The sequence below is a fragment of the Trichomycterus rosablanca genome, chromosome 4, assembly GCF_030014385.1.
Source record: "Trichomycterus rosablanca isolate fTriRos1 chromosome 4, fTriRos1.hap1, whole genome shotgun sequence".
NCBI lineage: Eukaryota > Metazoa > Chordata > Actinopteri > Siluriformes > Trichomycteridae > Trichomycterus > Trichomycterus rosablanca.
Window position 1 is genome coordinate 31,067,693 of NC_085991.1, and position 12,697 is coordinate 31,080,389.

At 36.0% G+C, this 12,697-nt stretch overlaps 1 protein-coding gene across 1 annotated transcript; it reads right to left on the reverse strand.

Moving 5' to 3' along the window:
• Positions 1-1,865: 1,865 nt before the first annotated feature.
• nat16l (N-acetyltransferase 16, like) lies at positions 1,866-4,778 on the reverse strand. Its single transcript, XM_062993564.1, has 3 exons — positions 4,590-4,778; positions 3,634-3,858; positions 1,866-2,450 (listed from the first exon to the last, which is right to left on the reverse strand). The coding sequence occupies exons 1-3, from the start codon at positions 4,776-4,778 to the stop codon at positions 1,866-1,868; spliced, it is 999 nt and encodes a 332-aa protein (XP_062849634.1).
• Between the last annotated feature and the right edge of the window lie 7,919 nt (positions 4,779-12,697).

Here is a 12,697-nt window from a genome sequence, read left to right on the forward strand (position 1 = left end):
TTGCTAACACCTCTAAAGGAAATTTTGGTCTTTCTCCCACAGCCAGGCAGGTTTGCTGCTGCACCATAAATTTGAAGCTTTAGAACTGCACTGCAAAAAAAATTGCTTCAATCTCCATTAGAGGTCATGAGTCTTCCATCAGAAGAATTACTCAAAGCATACTTCAAGACCAAGCACTGGACAGTTCTGAAGTGATGATGGAGTCCAGTTCTAAATTCCATCAAAGACCTGTAGAGTAATCTCTAAACAGCAGTTAGGAGGAGGCATCCTTCAAATCTGTGAGACATGGGGCAGTAAGTTCATCTTAAAGATGAGTGGTCATAATTCCAGTAGACAGGTGTAAGATATTCATGCATGGTTACAGGAAGAGGATAGCTTAGTATTTCCCAAAGGTGTGCTACAAATACTAAGAGGGTGCTAATAATGTTGTCCAGTCCATGGAATATCAGTGGAATTATATCAGATTTGACTTTTTTCTCAGCTTTTTGTGTTGCTCAAATGCAAACAAAAAATAAAGTTAATAATACCAAAGCATTTGTAATCACAGTGCTGGGAAAAAGAAGTGCAGGTGTGCCAGTATTTTTGGTTATGACTGTAGTTTTCAGCATTTACCCATTCACCCATTACTGGCCTTACTCAGAATGTGACTGGTGTGTGCCTGTTCACCAATGATTGTAAGTTCATCTTTTAAGTGTCACGATTCCAGCCTCTATGTGCTCCTGGAACCTGGAACTCAGGTGCACCTGCCACACCCACCTCTTCAGAAGCACATGTTAGAGAAAAGTTTGTTTTCAGTGTCAAGCTAATGCCTCTCATCGTGATTGGTCCCCAGCCCAGCGGATTGTGCCCAGCTGCACCTGTCTGAGATGATGAGCTCGGGGCATTTAAGGAGGCAGTGTCCGATCAGTCTTGGGAGACTATTTTTGGTCTCCCCTCTTGTCCCGTCTAGCCCTAATTCGTTACATTAAGTCAGATAAAATAATCAATGAATGCTGTCCACATGACTATTTAAATATCAAATTAATGCCAGAACCTGAATTAAATAATTGTGCATGTACAGGTACATGCACATAATGTGTCACTGTGTTCTTTAGGACCGATTAAAAGACGTAGTAGTAATAATATTATTGTTCTATTACAATACTTACATTGCAAATAATATTTGAAAATATCATTACAGACATGTTTTTTAAAAAAGAACATCTAAAAGAAACTTTCAATGTTTCCTTCACATTACAAATATCAAACAGTAATATTCATTCATTTTAAATCATTTAAGGTTAAATCATTACAGCTAGCTGATGCCTAGTTCACACTACACGATTTTCACGTTCACGTAGCCCAATCCACTCAGGTTCATTTATTTTTTCTCTTTGCTTTTATGTTGCACATCAGTGCACAAACTTTGATCGCTCGCTTACTGTTGATGTGCATTTTTAGACTAAATTGTACTTGCTTGCCAATAATCTAATATCCCCCTAGCACAATACTTCAGATGTGATTGGAACATATTAGCTGTGAGGTAAACACATCATTCTGTAATACGTCTGGAGAGAATTATTTTTCTAACACTGTTTGTTGGATGTGTAGTTTTCAATTATGTAAGTTTAACATATGACACAAAATGTGTTAAAATGGCACCAGCACAAAAATATCATTATCAGAAAATAGACAGCGCTCTATAGTGCAGTGCTTTTTTAGTATTTGCAGTTTTGTTTAGGCATGTTAACTTCAGAATAGTGATTGAGTATACAAAATAGAATATCTTAATTAAAATGTGTATAAATTTGTTAGTTAATTAATGAACTATATTCAAGTTGTGATGCCACTGACAATCTTACTCTTTTTCTGTTTATCTAAACTAGCTATGGCACTGCAATTTCCAGAAAGATTTGCTCCCAGTAATCCCTACATTGTTTGACCCCCTCATCCCCCTTACAGAAATCGCTCATGCCCTCCCATAAAGCTTGGAACATGTACACATGAACAGTAACAGTGCCCTGAATCTCCCCAGCTACCTGCTCCAAATGACATACAAGTGCTCTCCTTGCTATAGACAGATCCGCCCCAAACATGTCAATGTTGAGTCGCAGGGAGCCCCCATTAAATGGAATAGGGTACAGAGGTGTGTGGAAGCTCATGAAACTTGATTTGTCACTGGAAAAGTCAACCATCCAAGTTAGGTCTCGTCTTTTTAGAATTTCCAGGTTGCTTTCTATTGGCCTCAGAGGCTGCCAGTCTTGCATAATGACTCCTCCTGGAAGTTGAAGTCTAGAGGAAAGATCAGGTTCCAGGAGTAGGGCCTTGAGCTGAGGGCCGTCCTTCAGAACACAGACACTGGGGGTTATGGTAGTAGGTCCATTTGAATTCTGCATGGTCTCAAGTTTTGCTTTCAGGCCCAGAACAAATCCATTAAAACTCTCAGCATTTCCACGTAAAGACAGAACAGCCTAATAGAGAGATAATAAACAAAGCATGTGAGAGAAAATCTACATAAAACATGCTGGGCCAAAAAATATACAAACGGCATACAGATGTGGTTAGAAAAGAGAATGGAACAGTGGCCTCCTGCCAAGATTAAATAAAAAACAAACTGCCACCTTATGATGGGGAAAGATTTGTTCAGGTGGTTAGATGTAATACAAGAACCACAAAACAACTGGTCTGCCAGAATTAAAAGCTTCTGGTACAACTGATTTTTTTTTTACTGTGGACAGTCACCCATATTCCAGCAGCTTCTAATTTAAGGCAGACATGTTTTTGCCCATAGAGTAACGCATAGGGTAATTGTTTCTTTTTTTTATTGTTGCATATTAATTATCTCTATTTATAAGAGCTGTATTCAATCATAACACCTAACAATAAATAAGGCTGTCATGTCACAAAATTAAACCACATTAAAATATATTGCTACTGGCAAACCACTGGACAACAACCAAAATGGGCTGTTTTATTCATTTTAATATTTAATAAATATTAACAAAAACATATATTGTTTATCAGAAAATAATGTCTCAATTCTGTGTGCCACAGTTGGCCTCTTTGCTTAGACAACAGCTCAGAGTCTTCTCCTATAATGCTTAATAAGACATCTATACAAAATCTATACTATACAGAATTCTTTCCCAGCTCAATGCCTTTGAACTCTACCTTTAGCCTCATCCCACAGAATTGCTATTTGACTTGGGGTAACAGATGAATGATCAAAACAATGCCCATTTTAGAATTTTGGCTAAGGCAGTCAGTATTCAATACAGACATGATTCCTCTTCCAGGCAGATTCTTAACATCTCTAGTTGCTTTAAACTTTTCTATTGATGTAATAGTGGAAATGCCCATTTTTAAACTTTCCAGACTTTAGTACTGCGAGGCAGGTTGCAGCAACCAGAATGAAGTTCATTGTTAGTAGTTCTGTTTCAGTTTATTTCAGTTAAAATTCTCTTTCAGTAGGCATAAGACAGATTTTTTAAAGCATGGCAAATATATTTTAATGAATTGTATTAGTGTGTAGTTTGTACTATACAATAACAGAATTGTAGCACTACTCCTGTAACACCCTCTTGGTTTAGCTCCTAGATTTAAAACCCTTATATTAAATGATTTCAATTTAAACCAAGAAAACGTTTAACTTACCCGACGAGCCAGGAAAGTAAATTTTGAGATTTTTTCAGGTTCTGGCATGTCACCTCTTGTCAGTCGCTTGGTTGTTACAGTTGGATAAACCTGTTTAATGTAGCGGTCAGTCACTTTCTGGATCACTCCAGCTATGCCACATCCTCTTTCAGTGGGGCAAACCCTTAAACCCTCTACCACAACTGTTTGACCCCCATCAACCACCAGTCCAGATTCCAGTGCCACCTACAGGCAAACACATATTAATCACTTTTAAAGAACTTCGAAATATTATTTGTTACATTTAAAAATTAGGTTTTAATTGTTTTTAGTGTTGCACCCATACTCTAAAATGTGCAAACATATTAGGGAATTGTTTACATGCTTTACAACATTTTTTATCAAACTTGAGTAGTTATTTTATATCACAAAGAATGTAAGAAAATATTTCACCTCTGAGGTGTACAAATGTAGTATTTAAACTCTTTCACAAAAAAATATACTTCTGCTTACAGCAGGTTGTTCCAAGAACAATCAACCACATTCAGATAGTTATGCTTCTTGATTTATTAGTCCTTAATTTTTAAATCAAGCATCAAGGTGATTTGGCTAAAATTAGTTTTACTAATACTTTTTATAATAAAACCAAAATAACTCAAGCTAAAGGTTTAAGTTTTTCAACATTATTTCATTATATTTATTAAGTTTCTACATCGATGGGGGATGTCAGAACTGGTTCTAATGTATAAAAAGAAACTTTAAGATTAAATTAAACTAAAATATAAAATCTTGCGAGTTTTTATTTCTAGTAAAGCGATGTATATTACTTTTGTTGTTTTTGCCACTTTCTATAGCAGTCATTTATGATATTTCTTCTTTCCTGTAAGAATACAATGGATTTTTATGCAGTTTTAAGTAAAAAAAAACTAGGGTACTTTTTAAGTGTGTCAAGGTTATAAACATAAAAATCATCATACCAGCCTCCCATCTCTCCTTCCAATTACGACCACTCTATCAGGTTCAGTCATCCAGATGTGATAGCGATGTGGTAGGTAGTCATTGCCATAGTATATGTCATGTGATATGGCCATCACCTCATCATAGTCTTGTGGTCTGGCCACCCAGAATGTTAGACCATTACTCTCTCCCACAAATTGAGCCTCCATGGTTTACCTAAGACAACAAGCAACCACAGTAAATAATGGAAATAATGACAATTATGGTAACATTTATAATGTCAAAATAGAGTATCTCAAAACGATTTTAAGGTGCTTAAAGACTTGAATGGTTTTGCATTTCTTCCTAATCAAACGAGTATTGCCCATATTGCACATATTCATGTGTCCCTAATTCATATACCTGTTATGTGTATATGGTTGATCAGATAAACCAGATAATATAGGAGAATTGTACTTTATCCACTGAGCTACCTTTGGCTTTTACCCTTTTTCATGTTAAAATGTCATTCTGCATTTTTGTCCTATTCTGGTGTTTGATTTAAACATTAACTAAAGCATTTGATCCATGGCTGTATGATTTTATGCACTCACTGTACTGCTGTCACATGAATGCTTGAAAAGTGAAGCTGTTGAACACACACCTATACCTGAGTTCCTATAAAGTGACCTGTACATCTATGTGAAATCTATTTTAACTGTAATACTCAAACAGTACATATAAAACATGCAATTCCAAAGATATAGAGTTTAAAGTCAAGTCTAGCTAAAACAGCAAAGAATAAAAACTTGCATTTACACAAATACTTTGACTTTTTAAGAATGTGGGCAAAAATGGTAGAATTTACATTTAGAACTCTTACAATTCACTACTTAAATTTACATTTTACATCAATGCACAACTACTGTTATCTGTTAAATTTGACATATTGTGAAGACAAACATGACGTGACATGTAAAAATTGCAAACTGCAATTTCAGCAAATAAATACAAATTATGCACTAACGTTTGCAGTAAATAAATAAATTTAAGTTTATTGAGGAGAATATTTATACTTAAAATCAACAAAAGATGGAATTTGACGTGTTTTCCAGACTTGTACAAAACATATTGTATAATCGAAGAAAAGTTACATTAAATAAGCAGTTATATTTTTATAAGTTCAATACATGCTTATATAAGTTCATGACAATAATGAGTGTGCGCCTTAAACTGTGAACATGCAGAAAACTTAAAAAAGGACTGACGTAACTGCTACCATAACACAGACTTTACGCCTGACAAAGTATTAAATATATGATTGATTAAATAAAATGGTTAGTAATACAGTGATTGAAGTTAGATGAACTTACCCTAAGTTGTGAGCTCAGTAGTTTGGTTTAGAGATACAGCAGTAGTTCAGTAGTGTGGAAGAGCTCTATGTACTCGCTTATCAGAAACTCCTAAACCTTTGACATACAAATTGCTTACTAGGACCTTTTTAAATATAAACCGTTTATTTTATTACTGCTGTGCTCCCAGGAAGGCGGGCTTCTCGTTAAACAGCAAACGAAGTTACATAAATGCTTACTTTCTGCGCATTTGTGAATAGGTTAACATGTGTTGTTTTGCTCAACAACATCATGTCGCCACCAAGTGGACATAACACTACATAGCATCCAAACTTCTTTACTACTACAACCCCTGGCAAAAATTATGGAATCACCACTCTTGGAAGATGTTCTGTCAATTGTTTAATTTTGTAGAAAATAAATAAATCACAGACATGCCACAAAACTATCATTTTTCAAAATGTCAACCTTCTGGCATTAAGAAACAATAAAAAAAAGAAACAAATATAATAGTTGTGGTCAGTCACAATTGCTTTTTTTAGATCAAGTAGAGGAAAAAAATATGGAATCACTCAAATCTGAGGAAAAAATTATGGAATCACTCTGTAATTTGCAGTTTAAAAACAAAACATCTGCAGCAGATTAGATTTGCTAATTATTCTTCAGTTTAAAAAGAGTGCTCACACCTCGGAGAGCTGTTGCACAAAGCAGATTGTCATGAATCATGGTTCCAACACAAGATATGTCAGTTGAAACAAATGAGAGGATTATAAAACTCCTTCAAGAAGATAAATCATTGTGGAATGTCGCAAAAGATGTTGGTTGTTCCCAGTAAGCTGTGTTTAAAATCTGGACCAAGTACAAACAAAATGGGAAGGTTGTAAAAGGGAAGCATACTGGTAGACCAAGTAAGACATCAAAGCATCAAGATAGAAAACAAAGCAATATGTCTTGAAAACAGAAAATGCACAACAAAACAAATGAGAAACAAGTGGCCGGAAAGTGGAGTCAATGTCTGTGACTGAACTGTAAGAAATCACCTAAAAGAAATGGGATTTACATACAGAAAAGCCAAACAAAAGCCATCATTAACACCGAAAAAGAAAAGAACAAGGTTAAAGTAGGCTAAAGAAAAGCAATCGTGGACTGTGGGTGACTGGATAAAAGTGATCTTCAGTGATGAATCGCGAATCTGCATTGGGCAAGGTGATGATGCTGGAACTTTTGTTTGGTGTCTGTCCAATGAAATTTATGAAGATAACTGCCTAAAGAAAACATGTTAATTTCCACAGTTGTTGATGATATGGGCCTGCATGTCGGGTAAAGGCACAGGGGAGATGGTCTTCAATAAATGCCAAAGTCCACATTGAAATTTTGGACGCTTTTCTTATTCCATCAGTTGAAAGGATGTTTGGTGATGATGACTTCATTTTTCAAGATGATAATGCATCTTGCCATAGGGCAAAGGACGTGAAAACTTTCCTTCAAGAAAACATATAATGTCAATGGCATGGCCTGCAAATAGTCCGGATCTCAATCCATTTGAAAATCTCTGCTGGAAATTGAAGAAAATGGTCAATGACAAGGTTCCAACCTGCAAAGCTGATCTGGCAACAGCAAGAGACAGTTGAAGGCAGATTGATGAAGAATACTGTTTGTCATTAGTTAACTCCATGCCTCATAGAGTTTAAACCATTATAAAAGCCAGAGGTGGTGCAACAAAGTAATAATGGTGCAGTGTTTTCTAATGATTCCATAATTTTTTCCTCAGATTTGAGTGATTCCATATTTTTTTCCTCTACTTGATCTAAAAAAAAGCAATTGTGACTGACCACAACTATTATATTTGTTTCTTTTTTTATTGTTTCTTAATGCCAGAGGGTTGACAGTTTGAGAAATGATAGTTTTGTGGCATGTCTGTGATTTCTTTTTTTTCTACAAAATTAAACAATTGAAAGAACATCTTCCAAGAGTGGTGATTCCATAATTTTTGCCAGGGGTTGTATAAAGCGTGTGATCTCGTTCCTGGTTTAAACTGGTTGATACTGGTTTATACTACAGTAGATAGTTTGAATGCGTTTGGTTGTGAATAGTTAGCACTGGTTATAGCAGCCAGATTTACTTGTAGCATAGTATTAAGCTCCGAGTTTCAAATCAAGCCACCTAGCACCAGTATTTCATACGTACATACATACATACGTGTAGTACAATCCACAATACTGATAGCTCAAAGCTCTCCCCACTAGGCTACCACTGTTCCTTAAGCTGTGACCTAAGACCAAAGATACTATCCTGCATAAAATGATGCATAATCATAATTTCCAAGCTAATAAAGAAATGAAGATGCACAGAATGGCGGGGAAGGTCCCAGGTTCGATCCCCAGGTGGGGAGGTCCGGGTCCTTTCTGTGCGGAGTTTGCATGATCTCCCCGTGTCTGAGTGGGTTTCCTCCGGGAGCTCCGGCTTCCTCCCACAGTCCAAAAACATGCAGTCATGTTAATTGGAGACACTAAATTGCCCTATATGTAAATGGGTCTGTGTATGTGTGTGTGTATCTGCCCTGCGATAGACTGGCGCCCCGTCCAGGGTGTTACTGTGTGCCTCGCGTCTGTTGAAAAGCTGGGATAGGCTCCAGCACCCCCAACCCTAATTGGATAAGCGGTTAAGAAATTGAGTGAGTGAGTGAGTGAGTGAGAATGGCAGGGTTTTTTTTCCGGCTGAAAAAAGCCACAAGCTAGTTTGCTCTTTTAAAATCCTTGCCGGGAAGCAGTGTTTGATTTGGCAGGACTACTTAGCAGGTTATTTGGCAAATCCAGCCATTAAATACGTTTTTACTTTGAGCTGCTCTCACTAGTTAATTAAGGGTAGTTAACATGATTTAAAACTCCTCAATGAGAAGGTCTAGCCACATGATTTCAGCTATCAAAGCCTTGGGTGAACCCCCACAGTTGGTCTTTGCATGGCAGCCTCTAACCTGCTGACAATGTAAACCTTGGTTGAATGTCAACAGTGTCATTCAAGTACCAGCAGCTTTTAATTCAAAACACACCTGTATTTTGTATTTCATCCGACCATCTGGACAAATTGTTTTTCTCAACATGAGGTCACTAAGCCTAAAGGGAGTTTTCTTATCAACGCTGTCAGGATACTAGTGTTCCATTTACTTTTAAATTGGAGCAGTCAAACTAGCCCTATTAATTTTAACACAAAAGAGTTAAGAAAATTAGGTTTAAAAAATAACAACAAAGAGAACAAAGCTGAGAAAGTGTTTCAAACTACCTTGTGTTTCAATAATTCAGAAAAAGAACAGTGCCATGACAAACCTATCCAAGCAAGTGTTAGTGAATGTTAAACTACCAAATACACAGGTGTAGTGTAAATATACTTTAATAACTGCAGTTTGTTACAACAGCCACAAAAATATGAACTGCTTGACCTACATTAAGTACAATTGATGCACTGGCAAGAAGGTGTGTTTGGTAGTTTATCTTATCTAGGTAATTATCTACATGAAGAGGTAAATTATTTGACAGAAGGTGTAGTCTTTGCTGAGAGTTAAGCAAAACCATGGTAACTTTTTAACAGACTGCATTAAGGGCTGTCTGTATGGACAGTAAAAAAATACCTTAATTGTGTTGTCATGTGTTATATTTAAAAATCATGACCATCCCCTGGAGTAAAGTTAGGAGTCAAATGTTTCCATTGTTTGGACTGCCAGTGTTTAATAATTAAACAATTTTACTATGTAGAAACCAAAACGATAACTAATTTTGATAAGACATTGTATTTTTGCCAGAGCATTCACTGCTTTATGCATGACATACTTTTGTGGACACGTTTCATCAATAGAATATTAGAAACGTTTTAACTCTACTGTTGGTGTGCATCATCGCGTTATGTATGCCTCCACTAAGTTGAATAAGTTACATTAGTTACATTTTGCTAAAAGATAGGGCAAGACAGTATACAGTAACCAGAGTAAAGCACTGAGACCATGTTCTGGCCGAGAGCTTTGGCCCCACCTGCTGGTGGAATTCTGCTACATTAATCTGGTTCCCAACTTTACAAATCTGTTCCTAATATTTTTTTAAATATACAGAACCTACTGCACAAGTATACATCAGCATTACAATAACTACTATTAACAAATAAGTAGAGTGGGTAATTACTAAGTAGGTAACAATAAACTCATATTGACACAATAGTTCATGTGTCCATCATATTATCTGATTATAGAATAACAATAAATCTGACTTACAATATCTACATAAAATACCTTTTGCATCAGCATCATTTTTTAACAGTTTACTTCCAACTGTTATTGGTTCTGTTATCTGTATTAAGTTAATATTAAGCCACACCCAGGCATGATTAATGCAGACACGTTGAATTACTTAAATAGAACCTTGACTTACCAGTTCAAGAATATTATCCCAATAGCTCTGGTGGTCATTTTTTAGAAAATGTGAGAAAATAAGAGCCTTTGTGTCTGTTTTGGTCAGCATAGGTTTGAGTCTTGCAACTCTTCTGTGGATGTCATTTTTGCCCAGTGTATTTCTTATTGTGTAATTGTGTGCATTAACCTTAACCTGCAGTTCTTTAGGAGTTTGTCTGGGTTGTTGTGGCCTCCTGAATGAGTCATCAATGTGTTCTTTATTCACCACTGTTTCAAGTTTTCTTCTTAATAATAATGGATAATGGCTTTCACTTTGGTTTGCTGGTGTCTCAGTGCCTTAACAATTTTGTAACCCTTGCCAGACTGGTAGATTTCAAGAACTTTTTAAATCATGTGCTACTTTTTGAGACCTTCTAGTCTACTTCACATTGCCTGGCATGCCTGGCTTGTAAAATTGAACCCAATTGGTAACTGAATTTGGTGCACTGGCTGATTTAGTAGGTAAGGGAGGAATTACTTTTTCCTCACAGGGCCAGGTGAGGCTGACATTTCCCTTGAAAAAAAAATTATTATTAAAAAGCATTTTGTGTTTACCTGGGATGTCTTTGTTTGAAAGCAGTTTGATAATCTGAAACATAAGTGTAACAAATACGTACAAATACATGAAATTGGAAAAAAAGGTAGCATATTTCCGTGCTATTTAAAATGACTTTTTATATGAAAAATACAAATTCAGTTCTGTAAAATTTAGTGGGCCACTAGGTGGCAGACTATTGCAATAAATCTTTTGTAGAGCTCAGACGTGAGACGGTATACTGTAGAAAGCAATTCAGTGCAGCCTGGGACATGCACAGGTCTTTACAAAAAAAGGTCACTGATTATTTATTTATTAATACATACAGTAGAACAACTTTTATTAATCTACATTTTTATTTACAGTTGTGTGAAAAAGTATTTGCCCCTTCTCAATTTCTTAAATTCTCCATATTTATCACACTTATGTTACAGATTATCAAATAAATTTTAATATTAGTCAAACCCAAGCAAATACAAAATGCATTATATTAAATTGTGATTTTATTTATTGAAGGAAAATTCTGTTCAGCCCTGTGTGGAAAAAGTAATCCCCCACCCCATACTAAATAAACCAGTTAATCAAATTAAGTTAACAAATATTATAAATTTTAATAGCCACACTCAGGCATGATTAATGCCATGATGAATTAAATGAATTAAAACAATACTTAAATAGAACCTGTCTCACAATCTGAAGCAGTTTGTAACCTAAAGTGCTAAGACAAGTTTATGCAGCCAGACAATGATCCTTAAACTGGCAGTTTATGCTTGAAAACACTCTAATGTAGCCAAATGAAAACAACTCTATAGATAGTAGGTGCCATAATTTCTCCACAGTTATGTAAAAGACGCAAGTTATTACAAATGTTTGATTGCAGTTGTTACTGCCAGAGGTGGCACACCGGTTCTTAGGTTACTTTTTCACATGGCTGATACTGATTTTGAATAAATCTTTATTTACAATAAATAGAATGGTTATTTATAATCAGCGTTTTGTGTTTACTCATGTTGTTTACTCATCTTACATTCAAACTAGCAAAATATAAACTCTACGGAGGCAAATACTTTTTCAAAATTTAAACACTAAAATATAAAAGTAGAAAAAATACATTTTGCAAAAAATGGTGCTTATTTAGTCTTGAGCACCACGTTGGGTCTGTTTGTGCATCTGCCCCAGTGCAGCTCATGAAAAAAATCTGGTTAAACAAGGTCATGAACATTATTGTTTACTTTGTCGTTTTTGCATGTTAGGCCTGTCCGTGGGCATGTTTGACAATGCAAATGTTTCTGTACACCATGACATACACCATGTCCACCTAAACACATAAACAAGCATCCTATGAAAATGTCGTGGATACAGATAATACCTCCAGTACATCCAAAATGCATTCACAGCCAAGGTTTTTTTTTGTTGTTTTGTTTTTGGCTATGGAATTGGTATACTCAGTTCTGCTTTAGCATAAAATCAAGTAAAACCACTTCCGCTTTAGAGTCCTTCCAGAAAGCAGATTGATGTGGTTTTGTCTCTTTTTTTTTTTAACTTCCTGGCCAGAGTAAAGTGCTCTCACTTATCTGGGGCATAGGTAGCAGGGGGACAATTTATACTGGCTTTGTGTGTGTGCCTTCGCCATCATGACTGTATGTAGACACCCGACCTGCTAATAGCAGGGATTCGAACCCTAGACCCCGGGAGAATGGCTTGCCAGGTGTTCAGGTTTTGTAATGGTGGACTTGGGTTAATATCGTGGCTGGAGTTAACTTTGGCGACATTTAACTTTTTGTTTCTGTGTTGCTGGCTGTTATGTTCATGTTATGTGGTAAATGT